Here is an 18426-nt window from a genome sequence, read left to right as displayed (position 1 = left end):
AACTAGCTCTCGACTCTTTTTAATAATATTATATCCTCTATCATTTAAAAAATAATAATAATAATTTGTAATGGGGATTGAACATTCCATTTCAACAAATGTTGAATGGTACTTGAACACGACAATTTTGCTTCTGGCATATATGATTTCTTTAGGGGTGTGTGATATCTTTTTTTCCCTAAAAAAATAGTATAATTTTTGTTGAATCCTAATTCAAATCGTATGATTTCAAATATCTCGATCCATTTGTATAGATTCTGAACCCATTTGGAATTTGGGTTGGGTTTTGAATTCTTAACCCGTCAGGCCCATTTTCAGACATAAAGATCTTCTTTTGTGTGGGGCCCACTTCTCCTGATCTAATCATCATATGAATCTCAAACGACAAAATTCTTGCATACGAAGTCATCCCATCCCCCCTTTCGCAGGCATTTCTTCCCATTCAACCGCGAAGCTCGGATTCTGTAATCGATCTCAGTTTTTCTTCTTTTTACATAATATGATTTATGCTACTTGATGTCTGTATTATCTGCCTTTCCGATGATTTTTTTTGTTCTGAAATTTCAACCCGATTTAACTTATGTTTTGTGTTTTGGCGATGAATTATTGGCAAAGTTTTAGTTTTTCTTCCAATTGGGTAACAAGGGTTTTGAACTTTAGGGCCATATTTTGTTTGATTTTGTGTTTTCTGTATGTATAGATGGGTGCATGTGATATTTGTCATCGCGCGAGAGTTGACTAATAGGATTTGCATATTGTTCTTTATGACAGACTTTTGGGAGTTCATATCGTTTTGTTTATGCGACGATTAAACGTAAATAATCCGGTTATTCCCGGTTCTTTTGTCTTTGCTATTTAACTTGTTGAAGTTATAACCATGTCTTCATCTGTGATGACCTTAGTTGGTTCCATCGAATGGGGGGAAGTACAAGCGATGATGATTGGGATTTCACTTCACCATCAAGTGAAGTTCGAACTGTAGTACTGGTTGGACGCACTGGTAATGGAAAGAGTGCGACAGGCAATAGTATTCTCCGAAGAAAGTCATTCAAGTCGATGACTAGCTCTGCAGGTGTTACAAGTACATGTGAGCTTCAGAGGACCTTTCTGGAAGATGGATCCATTCTCAATGTGATAGACACGCCTGGTAACATGATTTTTTCAGTCTATTTAAACGAGAATATACCAACCTTTTTGGAGAAAAAAATATGGGGACAGTGAAAGATAATTTGGAAGCTTGAAGATATTTACTGCAAGACTAAAATATGGCAAATTTTAGTCATACAAAGTGAGAAGACTGTTTCCATGGGAATGGCCTAGAAACCAAGTGCTATGGACCATACTTTTAATACTTCGCTATACTTTGACTGACCTGGATTTAAATACATTGCATTTCCAGGATTATTTGATTTCTCTGCTGAACCTGAATTCATTGGGAAGGAAATTGTTAAATGTATCGATATGGCAAAAGATGGTATACATGCTGTTCTTGTTGTCCTGTCAGTCAGATCTCGCTTTTCCAGAGAAGAAGAAGCTGCCATTGAAAGCTTGCGGAAATTTTTTGGCAGCAAAATTAGCGACTACATGATTATCGTTTTCACCGGTGGAGATGACCTTGATGAAGATGATGATACTTTGGATGACTATTTGGGTCGTGATTGCCCTGAGCCTTTGAAGGTAGAACATGGCGCGCTCAAATCTACCAAATATTACGCATTGCTCTTTACATAGATCGAGTTCTCGAATTAATTCTTCTCAAATTTTTTACATGGGCTGAAAGTTCACTAAATCCTCCCTTTTTTTAATGGAATTATTGTTTGAAAGACTCTTTTTAGTCTTTTAATTGATTATGAAGAAATAAACGTTTGTAAGGAGAAAGTGCTAGAGTAGAACAATCATGAATGATTTGGTCCTAGCCTTCTCCTTAAACAAGTTTCAAATATTGTTCTTATCCTAAAAATCTTAAAGGGAAAAGCGTGAGACTTGTTTTATTTGCACTTCTCACTCTTTGTTTGTAAAAGATGATTATGGATTCAGTTGTACCATTCTTTCCTTTCAGTACAGTCACATCCATGGCAGGAACCATCATTTTAGATGTAGGTGTTCTTTGACATGACATTGATTTTTTATTTTTTTATATTTATTTGACATCTGATTTGTTGGTTGAAACATTCTGGGTTGGAGATTTTGCTCCGATAAATAGCATATATGGTACTGCACCTGTCTTCTGGCTCATAATCAGTGCAGAATATTCTGTCAAATATCCGTTTTGGTAAATATTATGTTATCATCGATCTATGTATTCATGCAGTCATCATTGTTCTTTGATATAAATAGAGGCCTGCTACCCTTTTTTCTCCCCATTATATATATTTACTTTTCCAAATGAAAAAGTAACTAGTTTGAAGCATTCTTTATTTTAATCTTTTTCATGGGATGATAAGCATGCATTTCTCCTTTTCTGTGTTTTTACTTCATATGATCTCTCTGTAATTCTTGTTACTTCTGATCTTGAGTAGGAAACTCTTAAAATGTGTGGGGACAGGCGCGTTCTCTTTGATAACAAGACAAAAGATAAATCCAAGATAAGTGAACAACTCAGGCAACTTATTTCCCTAGTAACTGCAGTTGTTGATAGAAATGGTGGGAAACCGTATACAGATGAGATATTTATAGAACTGAAGGTGAGTGGTTTGTTGGTGTTTGTTCCTTTAAGGAAATTGTAACTGGTGATACCTGTTAACATTTTTTGTTTGATTCAACAGAAAGGGTCTGCCAAACTGCGTGATCAAACTGCTGAAGTTAATTCCTTGGAGGGGTATTCCAAGCAGGAGATATCTGTATGGAAGGAGCAATTTAGTAAGGCATATGAAGAGCAGCTAAAGCGTATAACCGAAATGGTATTACTTGTTTTTTCACCTATATTATGTTTCCCTTGCTATCTGTACACTCATGCCGTCATTTTCCAGTTATCGACATTCGCGGAAATCTGCTGATGTATTTTATGTGACACTGAGAAATTCTTATGGGTACTTACTGACAATATTGCTGTTTTGGGTGATGTTATTTCATAGGTTGAGTCAAAGCTCAGAGAGACCACTCTAAGGCTTGAGCGGCAATTGGCCGAGGAACAAGCTGCTCGACTGAATGCAGAAGCGACGGCACAAGCTGCTCAGATGAAATCAAATGATGAAATATCCAAGCTTAGGGAGCACTTGGAGAGAGCTCGGAAGGAGACTGAAGAGCTGCGAACACAAGCTGGAAGTGGAAAGTGCACCATTTTATAATAAGATGTTAAGTTTGATTTATATTACTGGCAAGATCTGATTTGCTTGAAAACTAAGATATGCTAATTTTATTATGATGATGGTACAATAACTCTTGACTTTCTTATCAAACTCCTACTTTCCTTGTATTTGATTATAAGCATATGTTCGGCTTTTACATCTTTGTACAGTCTCTGAACTTATATGTGATGAATTGAGACGTTGCATTTAATATTAGTCGGCCTTATCCTTGTCATGTTGATTCATTCGGTCCTGGAACAGAAGGATCATCTGCTTTTATCTTGTCCTTTGGATGAGGATCATTGATGGAAATATTGAGTAAAAACAGATGTTTCTTGTATGTCTTGAAACATCACACATTTTAGACAGTAGTTTTCCCTAAACAGCGAAAATGGTCCATTAAACGCTAGGAAATGCAAAAGACTTCTGATGTCTATTATTTAGCGACTCCAACTCAGAATATTCTTCAGTGGATTCAACTACCTGCAATACCAAGTGTGACAGAGGTTAGAAAACTAATATCACTCACTGAATAGTAGAGGTAGACACATAATGTAATAAAATGGGATTAAATTTTCATCAAAAAAATTCAAACGAAGACATGAGTACCCAAGATGAAGAGTCTTCTTGTCAGAAACTGGATAGGCAGGCATGTTCTCCATCATATTCATTTGCAGCACGTTGCGGGCAAAAAATTCCTGGATCGCATAGTCTTGTCCAGAAGGCATCATGCTTAGTTCCTGAAGCCTATCATTTTCTGCTATCTGAAAGTCAAGAGAGCATCTTCTTGTTTTACTGAGGCATTCATTCATCATTATTAAACTAATCACTAGTTTCTTTAGGTGGTGGCAGTTGTTCATATGAAACATGTTGACATATCCAGCTATGCTTTTATTCTACTTGTATCTAAACTGAAGTTTTCAGTGTGTCATAAGCTCACGGCGCTTAATTAGAAAGTACCATTATTTGTCAAGAGAACTCACCTTTGCTCTCAAAAAGGCATTTTCTTGTTCCATCTGAACTTCCTATCAGAAGAAGGCAGGTTCCACAAGGAAAAAGAATATTAAGCATCATAGAACAAAAAAAAATAGCAGGAAAAAAACATGTAAAGCTGCTGGACAAGCAATCATAATCTTGAACTTAAATTGAGAAAAATTACCCTTTTCTGCAAGCTCTCGGTCTCAGCAAGTATCAGTTCATGCTGTTCAAACGAGACAGTAACGTCAAAACTTGGTAAGAAGTCGGAGGTATGAGGTTTAGGAAACTGTTTTGTGTAGCATTGTCTTATGGAATCCATGTCGTAGTGTCACTTAGGTAATTTTAGCATCATGGTATCAACTTTTTCGTAATTGAAAATCACTAAACTAGATTATTGCAAGAACATGCACATGTATCAAATTATTCCTTGTTTATGGTCAGATGTATGATTTATGTTAGCTTGATCAAATTTGCATTGTAAGCTTTCTCTCTGAATGGTTATGTACCTTCTTTGCTCTGATTCTTGCGATGCTTCGCTCAAGCCTAGTTTCTAGCTGCTTCATCTCCTTCACATTTAAAGAGGCCAATCCGTCGCCCATAATATGCCTGTGAAAAACCACCAGAAACATCAAGTTTTCACAGTTAAAAGTTACCACTGTTTCTTTCAGTCCATTATTTTAACTTCCTTGAATCATTTTTTTTTTAAGGAATAAAATCTTAATATAAGTTAGTTCCACAAATAATAAGGTTCTTTCATTTAGTGTGATATGATATAATTTCAGTCGAGGGACTGATATATACCTGTTGGAGTTCTGGATCATCTGTATCTGCTGGCGCAGTTTCTTGGATTCTTGTTGGTAAAACTAGACATGGAATGTAGAAAAAATTAACTTTTTGTTGTTGAAATCTGCAACTGATTCGTGGCATTGGAGCGCTTACTTGAGCATTGATCTCTTGAGCGGTGTATGCATTTGAAGTGTCAGCAGTGGCCTTTTTAAACCTCTCGATTGTTTCCCTGATGCTGCATGCGAATACATAATGTGAAAGCTTTAAAAACAACCTTTTTCTATGATGATTTGGAATCCCATCGTCTATTGCAACATACCCCTCCTTGGAGGAGGCCCCCCCCACAAATGGAATCCCATCGTGTATTTGATTGACTTTGGAACCTTGATTAGCTACTTACTACATGCAAGATTAACAATCCAGGCCATGGACCAAGATTCGGGTTAAACCACAACGTAAAATCGAAACACATCCTAAATCCCAGAAAACTTTTATCAAATATGAAATCGATGATTTTATGCTTGATTTACACAGAATCATAGATCATTATTGTAAATTAATTCTAACCCTCATTTTTTTTTTTGAAAAATTCAATAAAAAATCCACCATTAGCACAGGAACTGGTCCTATTCTGCCTTTATGAGTGATCTTTTTCCGCAGTCTTATTTGTCGGTGATGGACTTGGAAAACATAAATTTGATACTGTGGAGCTTTACAAAGCTGGAAATGGAAACCCACAGTCCAATCTGAACTGCGAGTCTCAGACAACAAAAGTATGAAAGAATCACAACTCTCTTCTCAGATTGATATATACTACCGTCTGTGTCATGTGGCAGATATAAACATTATATAGTGCACAAAATCAATATCATTTTACTGAAAAATAATTGTAAAATTTAGATTATATAGTACCATATATCTAATGTCAAAACTTTATAAAAATGCCAAACATTATTTATGTCGAACAAATATATATAATACCATGTTATAAAACAATATTCGAGAGAAAAATTAGGATTGAATCTATAAAAAATAATCGAAGGAGACACGTCTAAGATGATATAAACACGTATAAAAGCAACCGATATAAGGTATTCATATGAGTAAACGAAGAGGGAGACCTAAAAAGACATGAATAATAACGATTAAACATGATATATATTATTTAAATATAGATAATAGTATAAGAGGAGATAAAACACAAGAGGTTCCACAAAATTGATCACATTGATAAAAGTTTGTGTGTTGTTGTTGTGAAAATATCAATATATTTAAATCTGTGTGCCATTAATTATTTCTTAATTAATTTAATTACCGGGATCCCTTAACATTTTCAAGATTTCATCAGAAACCAAAGGAGAAATAGAGAGAAAAATGAATGAATTAATACTTGTTGCTGGAGTACTCGTAGACACGTCCACGGGTTGAGAACACAACGAGTGCGATTTCTGCATCACACAGCACCGAGAGCTCGTAAGCTTTCTTCAGCAGACCATTTCTCCGCTTGCAGAACGTCACCTGCCGATTCGTGGTGTTCTCGATTCTCTTAATCTCGATCTTTCCTCTTCCCATATTTCCTGCTCATCATATTAATCATAACAAAATTGATTCTCGATCTGCTACCAGAAGTACTATAGATGTAATTTTTGTTATAACTTGTTACCATGACATGTTTTTAGTACTTGCATAACCGGAAGACAGAAGCTAGGAGGGGTACGTACATAACAACAAGATATAGAGAACCAAAAGGAGGATAAATTTTAAGCGAAGGGTATTTCTTGAGCAAAGCTGGATGATATCCTTGAAATCAAAAGAGAGGAAATGCAAAAAAGCTTGAAGGGGATTACGGTATATATACATAAGCCAAACAAAATGGCAAAGTGGTATACTCGATCTCATTCAGCTGAAAAAATTACATATTTTCAGCTAAGAGAACAAAAAGAAGAAGAAAAATTGCATTTCTTGGAAGAGACCAAGATACACTGGTAATGTATAAAACCAGAAAAACGGGATCTTCTTCGCTGAAATAAGAATATCTGGAAACAAAACACTCGTGTAGGAGAAATAAAGCTTCAAGGTTTCGGAAGTGAAAATTAAGTGATATTATTAAGGAAATATCTACACATAGTTTGGAAAAAAAATGTTCAAGATTTGATTTTTTCTTTTTGAAAACAAGGTTTTGATAACACAACAAACATGCATCTTAAATATCATGATTCTTGGGAATAGATAAAAACTTTCAAGCTAGCTAGGAAAACAAGAACTATGATCTGGTGGGTTTCGACCCTTTTTTTCAATTAGCAAAAGTGCATCCAAAGCTCCAAAACATCTGAAACTGAGCAGGAGAAAAAATAGCAAAAAGTATTTATTAATCTCTTCTCCCCGAGTCCCAAGATGATCGGTATGCTCATGTCACAAACCTGGCTTCTTCGGAAAGTATTTCTATTTCCCGGCCGCGAGCGACTTGAATGCAATATTCTAAAGATTACACGAATTCCAAAGAACTCAACCACCTTCAGTGAAGCCATGTTATTCGCAGGCAGCCGCAGCCCTAATGGAGAACTCTTTCTTTCCAAGTATGCATCTATTACACATTATACGTGCGAGAGAGAGAGAGGGAGGGAGAGAGAGCTGTCCATGAAAGCGACCATCAAATGGCTTTTTTCCAGTTATGAAACATGCGTGGGGTTGTGGGCTAGAGATTATTAGCAGAATTCTAACCAAACATGGCAATGGCTTTGCTTTTTTGAACTGCCCTTTAAATACATTAATTATTAGTTCAATAATAATGGATTAATTGAATAAAACCCATCTACGCACTTGTGGTGGGGTGGCTGCAAATCAATTTGGATTAGGGTTTGGTGAGCTCGGATCCGACAAGGAGACTAGCTATATAGGGTTTGGTTGTCTTTAATTTAATTACATTTTGTCAGAAAGTGTATGGTGTAACAATTAATATACATATATATATATTCATCAATGTGATTAAGGAAGGATATATATGAAATTAAAGTGATTTGCATGTGCTCCCTTACTTATTATTTTTCAACATGATCTCCATCCTCTCTCAATCTTAAAATTTCCAAGTGTTGTTTTGAATAAAAAATACTATTAGAATAGATGAATGGCATAAATATATAAATAAACATTGATTTCAGAATAATACAATGAGCATTTCTCCACTCTTGTCTATGCTTGTGCATGAAATGGTACCAGAGAGCTAGGAGGATTGCGATTTTTTTTTTTTTGGATCTACTTCCATGGCGAGATGAAATCAAGCTCAATATCAAATTGCTGGTCAAGCTCGAAACAAAATTCCGTTGTTGAACGTAAACATCAACTCATTCTAAATGTGGCTAGAGCTATTACTTTTCAGTCCAACCTTCCCTTGATACATTGGAGCAGTTGTACTCTCACGTCCATTTATTTGATAAATAAGGCATCATCTTCCGTTATTTTCTCATAAAACTCCCTTTAAGTTGCAGTTGCTGTTTCGTAAACATCCCTTATATATCATTTGAAGGTGTTTGGGTGTTTATGTTATGGATCAAATCTCCTCACACAAAATTGGATGCTCACTACAAGAAAATCTTAATTCAACAACACATCAAAGACAACGGTTTTTATAAAAAACCGTTGTGTTTTGTCTTTTAACAACGGATTCAAGAAAAACCGTTGTCGTAGGCTCAAAAAACCAGCTCAACGACAACGGTTCTTAAAAACTGTTGTCCTTGATATGTCTACGACAACGGTTTTTAAAAACCGTTGTCTATTAGCGTGTTTTTTTGGTCTACGACAACGGTTTTTAATAATTGTTGTCTATTAGCTTGTTTTTTTGGGCTACGACAACGGTTTTTAAAAACCGTTGTCTATTAGCTTGTTTTTTTGTTGGCCTACGACAACGGTTTTAAAAACCGTTGTCTATTATTGTGTTTTTTTGGGCAACGACAACGGTTTTTAAAAACCGTTGTCTATTAGCGGTTTTTTTTTCGAGCTACGACAACGGTTTTTAAAAACCGTTGTCAATTAGCGTGTCCTTTTTGGCCTACGACAACGGTTTTTAAAAACTGTTGTCTATTAGCTTGTTTTTTTGTTGGCCTACGACAACCTTTGTCTATTATTGTGTTTTTTTGGGCAACGACAACGGTTTTTAAAAACCGTTGTCTATTAGCGGTTTTTTTTCGAGCTACGACAACGGTTTTTAAAAACCGTTGTCGTAGATTTTTTTTAAAATAATTTGTAGTATTATAATACACGACAACGGTCGTAGAACGTTTACGACAACGGCTTCATGAACCGTTGTCTATTAGCGTGTATTTTTGGACAATCGACAACGGTTTTAGAAAACACAACGTTAATTAGCAACGGTTTTAGGACAAAACACAATGTTAATTAGCGACGGTTTTTTCAACTGTCGCTAATATTAGCGACGGTTATATATATACCGTCGCTAAATTCATATTAGCGACGGTTTAAACTAGAACCGTTGCTACTATTTGCGACAGTAACATGTACAACCGTCGCTATATTGAATATAGCGACAGTATTAAAACTCCGGTCGCTAAAATTAGCGACCGTTAAGCAAAACACCGTCGCAAATTTCAAAAATTCGATCCCGCTCTTTCTCCCTCCATTTTCTTCCACCACTCTCTAAAAATACATACAAATTCACTCCATTTTCTTCCACTTCACTTCACCAAACTTAAAATTTTTCTCTTTTACACGATTTTACAACTTCATAACACTTAAAATTTTTATCTCTTACACAACTTTATCATTTCACAACATTTAAAATTTTTATCTCTTACACGATTTTTTTACCATTTCAAAACAATTAAAATTTTATCTTTTACACGATTTTATCACTTCACGACACTTAAATTTTTTATCTCTTATAAGATTGTACCAATTCACAACACATATTTATAAAATTCTTAATTTTTTTTTATTTTACCTAAAATATTAGCGACGGACCTGTAAACTGTCGCAAAATAGCGACAGTTTTGCCACATGAATACTGTCGCTACATTTAGCAACGGGTTGCGGAGGATTTCCGTCGCAACTCTAATTTGTGACAGTTTTGTAAAACCGTCGCAACAAATATTCGCGACGGTTTTTACAAACCGTCGCCAAATGCAACTACGACTACGGTTTTCATTTGCGACGGTTTTCAATACCGTCGCAAATTTTAATAGAATTTTTATACCACGATGCAAAATCGATGTAGTTGGTATAAAAGACAACGGTTTTAAACCCTTGCAAAATCGTTGTCGTTGGTAGAAAATACAACGGTTTAACACCGTTGCAAAACTGTTATCGTTGGAAGAAAAGACAACGGTTTAAAACCGTTATCGTTGAAGACACTTTCAACAACACCCTCAGTTACAACAGTCGAAATGGCCTACGACAACGGATTTTATCCGTTGTCGTTTGGCGTTTTTGTTGTAGTGGCTGTTAGGTGTTTTCTTTGGTTATCCACCAAGATACAAGTGATATAAACTGTTAACTCTTGACACTAATCAAGTATTCGTTTCTATAGATGTGTATCACAAAGATCTTTTTCCTTTTAAAGATTCCCCTTCCTGTCCTGACTCTCATGAGTTGTTTTCTGACAATGTACTTCTCACTCAAATGAATTGAATAGCTCAACAGTCGGTCTCACAACAAATAGATTACATCGTGCACAGACTAAACATGCGCACTTGCATGACTATCATTGTTATATTGTGCTCCATCTTCCTCTCATTCATCAACCCCATCCACTAGCTTTCTTCCTAATCTCTGCCAGATTGTCCAATTCCTATAAAGACTTTGTTCATAAAGTGTCTTTTGCTCTTGAGCCTCAACACTATTCCCAAACTGCTACAATATCTGAATGGAAATAAGCCATGGAGGAGGAGTTACAAGCTTTGGAAAGGAATGAAACCTGAACAATTGTTTCTCTACCCTCAGGTTTGGTGCCGGTTGGGTGTAGATGGGTTTATAAGGCCAAATTCTTAGTCGATGACACTTTACATTGACATACAGCCCGGTTGTTGGCCAAATGTTATACCCAACAAGAGGCGGTGGACTGTCTTGAGACCTTTTCTCATGTTGCAAAGTTAGTATTGATTAAGAACTTGTTAGATTTGAGTGTGATTTATAATTGGACTTTTGTGGCGCCCGGTTTAGGAATTCATAATTATTCCCTTACTAGGTGCCACATTTACCTTCAATCTTTCTATATTGAACTTCTATTTTTATTTTTACCATTATTATTATTAGAAAGATATTGTAGATAAAATTTTGAATATTTTCTACAATAATTTAAGGATTATCTACAAATATTTACATTCTTATTTCAAATATGTACAATTATTTTACAGCGGAAGTCTAACATTCATATGTACAATTATGTTACAGCGGAAGTTTAACATTCATTTATAAACAGATCATCTCAACTTTTCAATACTCTTATATCAGCTTCAGTTATTTTCCTTTTGTTCCAATTCGGGGGTTCCTATGTCTGAAAATTACAATAGACGAAGAGAAACAGAGGGTTAAGTCTTTGAGGACTTAGTGAGTTTAAATCTATATATGGCTTTTAAATAACACTTCATCATAATTATACATGAAATAATAGGAATAAAAATTTAGATATTATGAATGATATGCAATGAAATAATAGATAAATGAAAATTCCATAAATTAACATTGGTGGCTCTAATTGAGCACTTTTTACGAGTCGGGTGAACCATTCTCCGGACCGAAATATTCGGTGCGCGTTGTTCAGATGAACCATATACCCGGAACTTTTGACCCATTGTTCATTGGACTCATTTTCCGGGCCGAAGCCACGTTGTCCAGTGGACTCAATTTCCGGACCGAAATCCGTTGTCCATGACTCCATTCATTCATGATATATCAATCCATTCATAAATATGCAAGTAAATATATCAGTAATTGAAATGAACTGTGGATGTTATTTGAACATTAAATAAATGCTATTGAAATTTCCAGGCCAAATGCCAAAAGCTTTAATAGAAGAATGAATAGTAATTTCTTCACCTGATAACTTACAATTTAGGCTTGATTAATACTCCGAGTTCCTGGAGCAAGTCCTAAAAATATATTATGAATGATGTTTATGTGTTAGAGTTTTTAAGTAACTAGCTGATCATTTCCAGATTATTTTTTTGTTCAAAATTTAATCCGCTTGATTTTAATTAAATTTCAAAAATTCATATTAATTAGAAGGTATATACAAACATTACGAAAGTTGGCCAAAAAGTCGGAAATATCATCAGAAATGTTCGGCTGCCGGAAATTCGCCGTTCCGGTGGCGCGTGAGTTACACGCGCCGACTGTTCCGGCGCGTGGCTGGCCGTCCGGCGGCCACTCGCGGCCCATTTTTTTTCCAGCATGTGTAACTTTTTATGATCTTGAATTCTCTTATTGAAAGTTTTGTCAAATTCCTAACCGAACGATACCAGATTTAAATATCGTCCTATGGTGAACTAGGGTACTCCGGCATTCCGAAAATGTTAGTTTCGGCAATATTTTGGGATGACGGACGGTACGTGCCTCATCTATGCAACAAGAGGTACAACTTTGTTATTCAAGCCGACCTCTAGTTTGGTGTGTAGCTATAAGATAAATGAGCGAAAAGTACCTAGCTTGAATACGAGATACCGTTGCCGATTTGCGGAATAACTTTGTTGGATTTACTTGTTTTTGGTCGATCCTCTTACGTCACCTCCAGCGCTATATTGTTTTATGATATGAGGTGAATAGTTGGTGATTTATTGGGATTTTTCGGAAAGAAGTATGGATTTTTCTTCTCCTTCCCTCTTCCTTTCTTCCTTCTTCTCTTTTCCTTTCCTCTTCCTTCTTCCTTTCTCTTTCTTTTCACTCTCGGCTGTATATGAGGTTTTGAGGATTTGTGAAGATGGAATTCAATATATATATAGCCGAGACTCATGTTTATCTTTATTATTATTTTTTAATTTTTATTTATTTATTAAATAGAAAAAATCTCATGTTTATCCAAACTTAATATTATTATATTCGTGTATCTAATTATTGAACCTAATTATCTTATATTGAACTTAATAATTTTTGTAATTAATTACTTAATATATATGTTGAGTTTAATTATATTATTTTATTATATTTTGGGTATTTGATTTTGGAATGAGTACCTCATAGTGCTTGATGAATTTTTAAGTGTATTGTGATGTATTTTAATGTATTTCTAGATACTTTGGACAAATAAAATTTGTACCGAAAAAATAATGTGATAAAATTTTAAAAGTGAAAATAATAAAATTTATACTAATAAAAATGCATTTATGCACCTTTGTTTTTAGGGTGTCACAATATCCCCTCCTTTTATAAATCTGGTCCCCAGATTTAAGAGTTATTGGAATAAATGAGGATATTGACATCTCATATCTTTCATTGTTTCCCACGTTGCTTCTTCAATGTTGTGGTTTTTCCATAAGACTTTTACCAACTGAATTGGTCGACCACGAAGTTCCTTTATTCTTTGGTCCAAAATTTTCACAGGTTGTTCTTCATATGTTAGATTTTCTTCCAGATCTATCTGTTGGTGGTCAATCAATTGGACTGAGTCTACTTTACATTTCTTAATTGTGATACGTGGAATACGTTATGTATACCAGAGATATTTTCAGGTAGAGATAGACGATAAGCCACAGTGCCTATTCGTTCTATCACTTCAAAGGGTCCAACAAATCGAGGATGCAACTTTCCCTTCTTTCCAGTACGCTTGATTCCTTTTCTTGGTGATACTTTTAGTAATACGAGATCTCCGACTTCAAATTTCAAATCTTTCCGCCTCTTATCTGCATAACTCTTCTGTCGACTTTGAGCTGTTTGTATTCGTTGCCTGATAAGTTGTATTTTGTCGATAGCTTCTTGTATAATGTCAGGCCTGATTGCTCGTTCTTGTCCATTCTTTGTGCCTCTCCATTCATCCATATCCCAGTTAAGAGGAGATCGACATTCTCTTCCATATAATGCTTCATATGGCGCCATTTTTATTGAGGATTGATAACTATTGTTGTATGAAAATTCAACTAGAGGCAAATGTTTTCCTCAGTTTTCCCCAAAATCCAGTACACATGCGCGAAGCATGTCTTCCAATATTTGAATGGTTCGTTCAGACTGACCATCGGTTTGCGGATGTGCTGCTGTGCTAAAATTTAATTTTTTACCAAGGCATTCCTGAAGTTTTTTCCATAATCTTGACGTAAACTTCGGATCTCTATCAGATACTATGGTAGTGAGAATACCATGTAATCGTATAATTTTCTTCTGATAGAGTTCAGCCAGTTTTTCTACCCCATATTTGTGACTTATGGGTATGAAATGTGCTGACTTGGTCAAGCGATCAACGATTACCCATATACTATTAAAACCTCCTGGGATCTGGGGTAATCCGATCACAAAGTCCATAGTTATTTGATCCCATTTCCATTCTGGTATAGGAAGTGGTTGCAAAAGACCTGCTGGTCTTTGATGTTCAGCCTTTATCATTTGGCAAGATAGGCATTGTGAAATGAAATCTGCAATATCTCGTTTCATCCGTTTCCACCAGAAGTGTTTTTTAATATCTTGGTACATCTTAGATCCTCCTGGATGAATGCTGATCCGAGACTGATGTGATTTTTCCATTATTTCATTTTTCATTGAGCTTGGCACACAAATACGGTCATGATAGCATAGCATTCCTTGTGAATTGGTGACGAAATTGGTATCAGTACGGAGTTTTGAAATTTCTTGGTCTAATTCTTGATTTCGCTTAATTCTAGTATGAAATTCAGGTTCAATTCTTAATCCGGCCAAGTTCCCACGAGAATGGATGTGTACCCATTATTTTACTTCTTTCATTTCCAAACAAGCCATGATAACCTTTCTACTTAAAGCATCAGCCACTACATTAGCTTTACCTGATTGATAAAGAATGGAACAATCGTAGTCTTCCAAAAATTCAATCCATCTTCTTTGTCTCATGTTCAGCTCTTTTTGAGTAAATAAATACTTCAGGCTTTTGTAGTCTGTATAAATATCAAAAGTGGAACCGTACAAGTAGTGTCTCCATTTTGCTAATGCAAACACTATTGCTCCTAATTCCAGATCATGAGTGGGATAATTTAATTCGTGATTCTTTAATTTTCTAGATGCATATGCAATAACTTCATCGTTTAGCATCAGTACACATCCAAAGCCTTCTTTTGAGGCATCTGTGTAAACCACAAATCCTTTTGTTCCTTCTGGTAAAGCTAATACAGGTGCACTGGTAAGAATTTCTTTTAATTTGCAAAAACTTTTCTCACACTCATCATTCCACAAGAAAGAGTTGTCTTTGCGAGTAAGCTGTGTTAGGGGAACAGCAATTTTCGCAAAATCTTTAATGAATCTTCGGTAGTATCCTGCTAAGCCAAGAAAACTTCTGATTTCTGTGATGTTGATTGGTTGTTTCCAGCGAGATATGGCTTCTATTTTTGCAGGATATACTTCCAGTCCTTTCTTAGAGATAAAGTGGCCAAGAAATGACACTTTTTCTAGCCAAAATTCACACTTACTGAATTTGGCATACAATTGATGCTCTTTCAAAGTTTTGAGAATCAATCGTAGATGTTGAGCATGTTCCTCATGACTTTTTGAAAATATCAAAATGTCATCTATGAATATGACAACGAATTTGTCCAAGAATGGTTGAAATATTCGATGCATCATATCCATGAAAGCTGCAGGAGCGTTGGTTAATCCGAATGGCATTACCACAAACTCATAGTGTCCATAACGGGTATTAAAAGCCGTTTTGGAGATGTCATCCTCCTTAATTCTCAATTGGTAATATCCTTGTCGCAAATCAAGTTTTGAATATACTTGAGACCCTTGTAAAACATCAAACAATTCTTCGATATGCGGGAGAGGATATTTGTTTTTTATGGTAACATTGTTAAGTTCTCGATAATCAATGCACATCCTTAGAGTTCCATCTTTCTTTTTGACAAACAATACAGGAGCACCCCATGGAGATGTACTAGGCCGGACGTACTTCTTGTCCACGAGCTCTTGTAATTGAAGTTTTAATTCTTTTAACTCTGAAGGTGCCATTCTGTATGGAGTTTTAGATCTGGGTTGTGCTCCAGGTATTAGATCAATGAAAAACTCTACGTCTCTCTGAGGAGGTAAAGTATTGATCTCTTCCGGAAAAACCTCTGGAAATTCTTGTACAACTGAGATTTCTGAGATCTTGAGTGGATCTTTTGGCTTATTTATCAAATAAGCTAGAAATCCTTGTCCGTTGTCTTTTAGTATAGCTCTAGCTTCTATGGTTGATATTATTCCCATGGTATGGTTAGCATTGGAAATGATTGGATGATAAATTTGAAGATAAACTTCTTTTGTGTAGCAATTGAGTTGGGCTTGGTGTTTATATAACCAGTCCATTCCAAGAATAATATCATAGTTCTTGATAGGTAATTCAATCAAATCTGCTAGATATTCTTTTTCTTGGAAGTTTAAGGGACAGTTTCTGTAAATGATGTCAGTAATCATCGTTATCCCTAAAGGTGAGCAAATTTCGAAGCTATATGGTAGCTGCTCAAATAACAGTGGTAATTTACGTACAAAAACTTTTGAGATAAAAGAATGAGTAGCTCCAGGATCAAATAAAGTTTTTGCAGAACTGGATAATATGGTAACAGTACCTTCTACGACTGCAGTGGGGTCAACTTCCTCCTCTTGGTTTCCTAAGAGGGCATAGGCTCGAGCAGGTATCTTTGGCTTTGTTGTGGGTGCGTTCTTTTTGGACAATCTTGAATACGATGTTGCTCACTTCCGCAAATAAGACATTTCCCACCTTTTCTCCAGCACTTTTCTTCTTCGTGATTTGGTAATCCACAATATCCACACTTTTTATTGTTGTTTCTTGGAACTTTTCCTTTAACAGCTTCTCCTTGCTTGATTGGTTGTGTTCTCTTTTCAAATTTTCTTTTCCGGTTATCCTCAAAAGGGTCGGGCTTCCTGATTTTCTTTTCTTCTTCCTCTTTTTAAACAAGTGTCCTGATGTCTTCTTCCACTCGTAGGGCTTGATTAACAGCAGAAACATAACTGGTAACTTCCGTGGACAGTGTTGCCCAACGAATATCGAGCTTTAATCCTTGAACAAATTTTTTTCTTTTTCTTACCTCATCTTCCATGTAATGTGGTGCATAATGTATAAGACGGTGGAATTCTGCCTCATATTGAGCTACGGTCATGTCACCTTGGACTAAATCCATAAATTCCCGTTCTCGGGTATTTAATATAACTTGAGTTATATATTTACCTTCGAACTCTTGCAGAAAATTTTCCCACGTTTTTGGGGTGTGATTCTTTGTCCACCTATGTTCCACTATACGCCACCAGTTATGAGCTGCTTCTTCAAATAAGTAAGTGGAAAAATTCACCTTTTGTTCTTCAGGATATTTGAGAATAGAGAATATTTTGTTGATTTTGCTTAGTCAAGATTCTGCTTGACAAGCATCTGGTTTTCCTTCAACTTTGGCGGTTTGAATCTCAAAAATCTCTCAAGAGCTCTATCATTCGCCTCAAGGTGATGTTCTTGAGCTTTGATCATGAGGTCGTTGTTGATTTTGCTGAAAAAACTGCACAAATTGATGCATTATTTCAAACATATTTTGTATGTTTTGTTCTTGGGGGGGCTCGTGTTGAGCGTTTCTGGAATTTCCACCAGTTGTCGAGTTGTGGTCATCTTGAGGGGGGATGTCTTGTCCGATTCTGGCTTGAGTACTATTTTGTGAAGACGTCATTCTAAACACATAAATATAAAATATGAACATATCTTGTAATGAATGTACATAGTTCTGTCAGAGGTTAAACAGTCAGTTTTATTGATAAACAAGACATGTTTCAAATATTTACAATACCCAAGCAAACTGAGTCATCTTACCTACAAAAAATGATGACTATGATAATCATCATGCCTACAAAAGATGATGATTATTAACATTTCAATTATGAAGACAACATAAAGTATGACATTATAATAAACCTTAAGGATCCTGTCTCTAGACTCTAGGCTCTAAGAAACCTAGGCTCTGATACCACTTCTGTGGCGCTCGGTTTAGGAATTCATAATTATTCCCTTACTAGGTGCCACATTTACCTTCAATCTTTCTATATAGAACTTCTATTTTTATTTTTACCATTATTATTATTAGAAAGATATTGTAGATAAAATTTTGAATATTTTCTACAATAATTTAAGGATTATCTACAAATATTTACATTCTTATTTCAAATATGTACAATTATTTTACAGCGGACGTCTAACATTCATATGTACAATTATGTTACA

At 35.5% G+C, this 18426-nt stretch overlaps 2 protein-coding genes across 3 annotated transcripts; one reads left to right on the top strand and one right to left on the bottom strand.

Annotated features, from left to right (window-relative positions):
• Positions 1 to 458: 458 nt before the first annotated feature.
• Positions 459 to 3503, top strand: LOC140819296 (immune-associated nucleotide-binding protein 9-like). Its single transcript, XM_073179300.1, has 6 exons — positions 459 to 477; positions 903 to 1147; positions 1400 to 1677; positions 2520 to 2684; positions 2766 to 2900; positions 3075 to 3503. The coding sequence occupies exons 2-6, from the start codon at positions 916 to 918 to the stop codon at positions 3285 to 3287; spliced, it is 1023 nt and encodes a 340-aa protein (XP_073035401.1). The 5' UTR covers positions 459 to 477; positions 903 to 915; the 3' UTR covers positions 3288 to 3503.
• A 53-nt stretch (positions 3504 to 3556) lies between these two features.
• Positions 3557 to 7618, bottom strand: LOC140819297 (agamous-like MADS-box protein AGL11). Of its 2 annotated transcripts, none has more exons than XM_073179301.1 (9): positions 7472 to 7618; positions 6442 to 6628; positions 5205 to 5286; positions 5067 to 5128; positions 4772 to 4871; positions 4447 to 4488; positions 4271 to 4312; positions 3897 to 4051; positions 3557 to 3770 (listed from the first exon to the last, which is right to left on the bottom strand). In XM_073179301.1, exons 2-9 carry the CDS (start codon positions 6621 to 6623, stop codon positions 3767 to 3769), a joined length of 669 nt encoding a protein of 222 aa, XP_073035402.1. In that variant the 5' UTR covers positions 6624 to 6628; positions 7472 to 7618; the 3' UTR covers positions 3557 to 3766. The 2 variants fall into 2 exon arrangements, with proteins under 2 accessions (XP_073035402.1, XP_073035403.1); XM_073179302.1 differs by having other exon boundaries at positions 4271 to 4303.
• Between the last annotated feature and the right edge of the window lie 10808 nt (positions 7619 to 18426).

The sequence above is a fragment of the Primulina eburnea genome, chromosome 18 (genome assembly GCF_022965805.1).
Source record: "Primulina eburnea isolate SZY01 chromosome 18, ASM2296580v1, whole genome shotgun sequence".
NCBI classification, from domain to species: Eukaryota; Viridiplantae; Streptophyta; class Magnoliopsida; order Lamiales; family Gesneriaceae; genus Primulina; species Primulina eburnea.
This window is presented reverse-complemented; position numbering and strand designations above follow the sequence as displayed.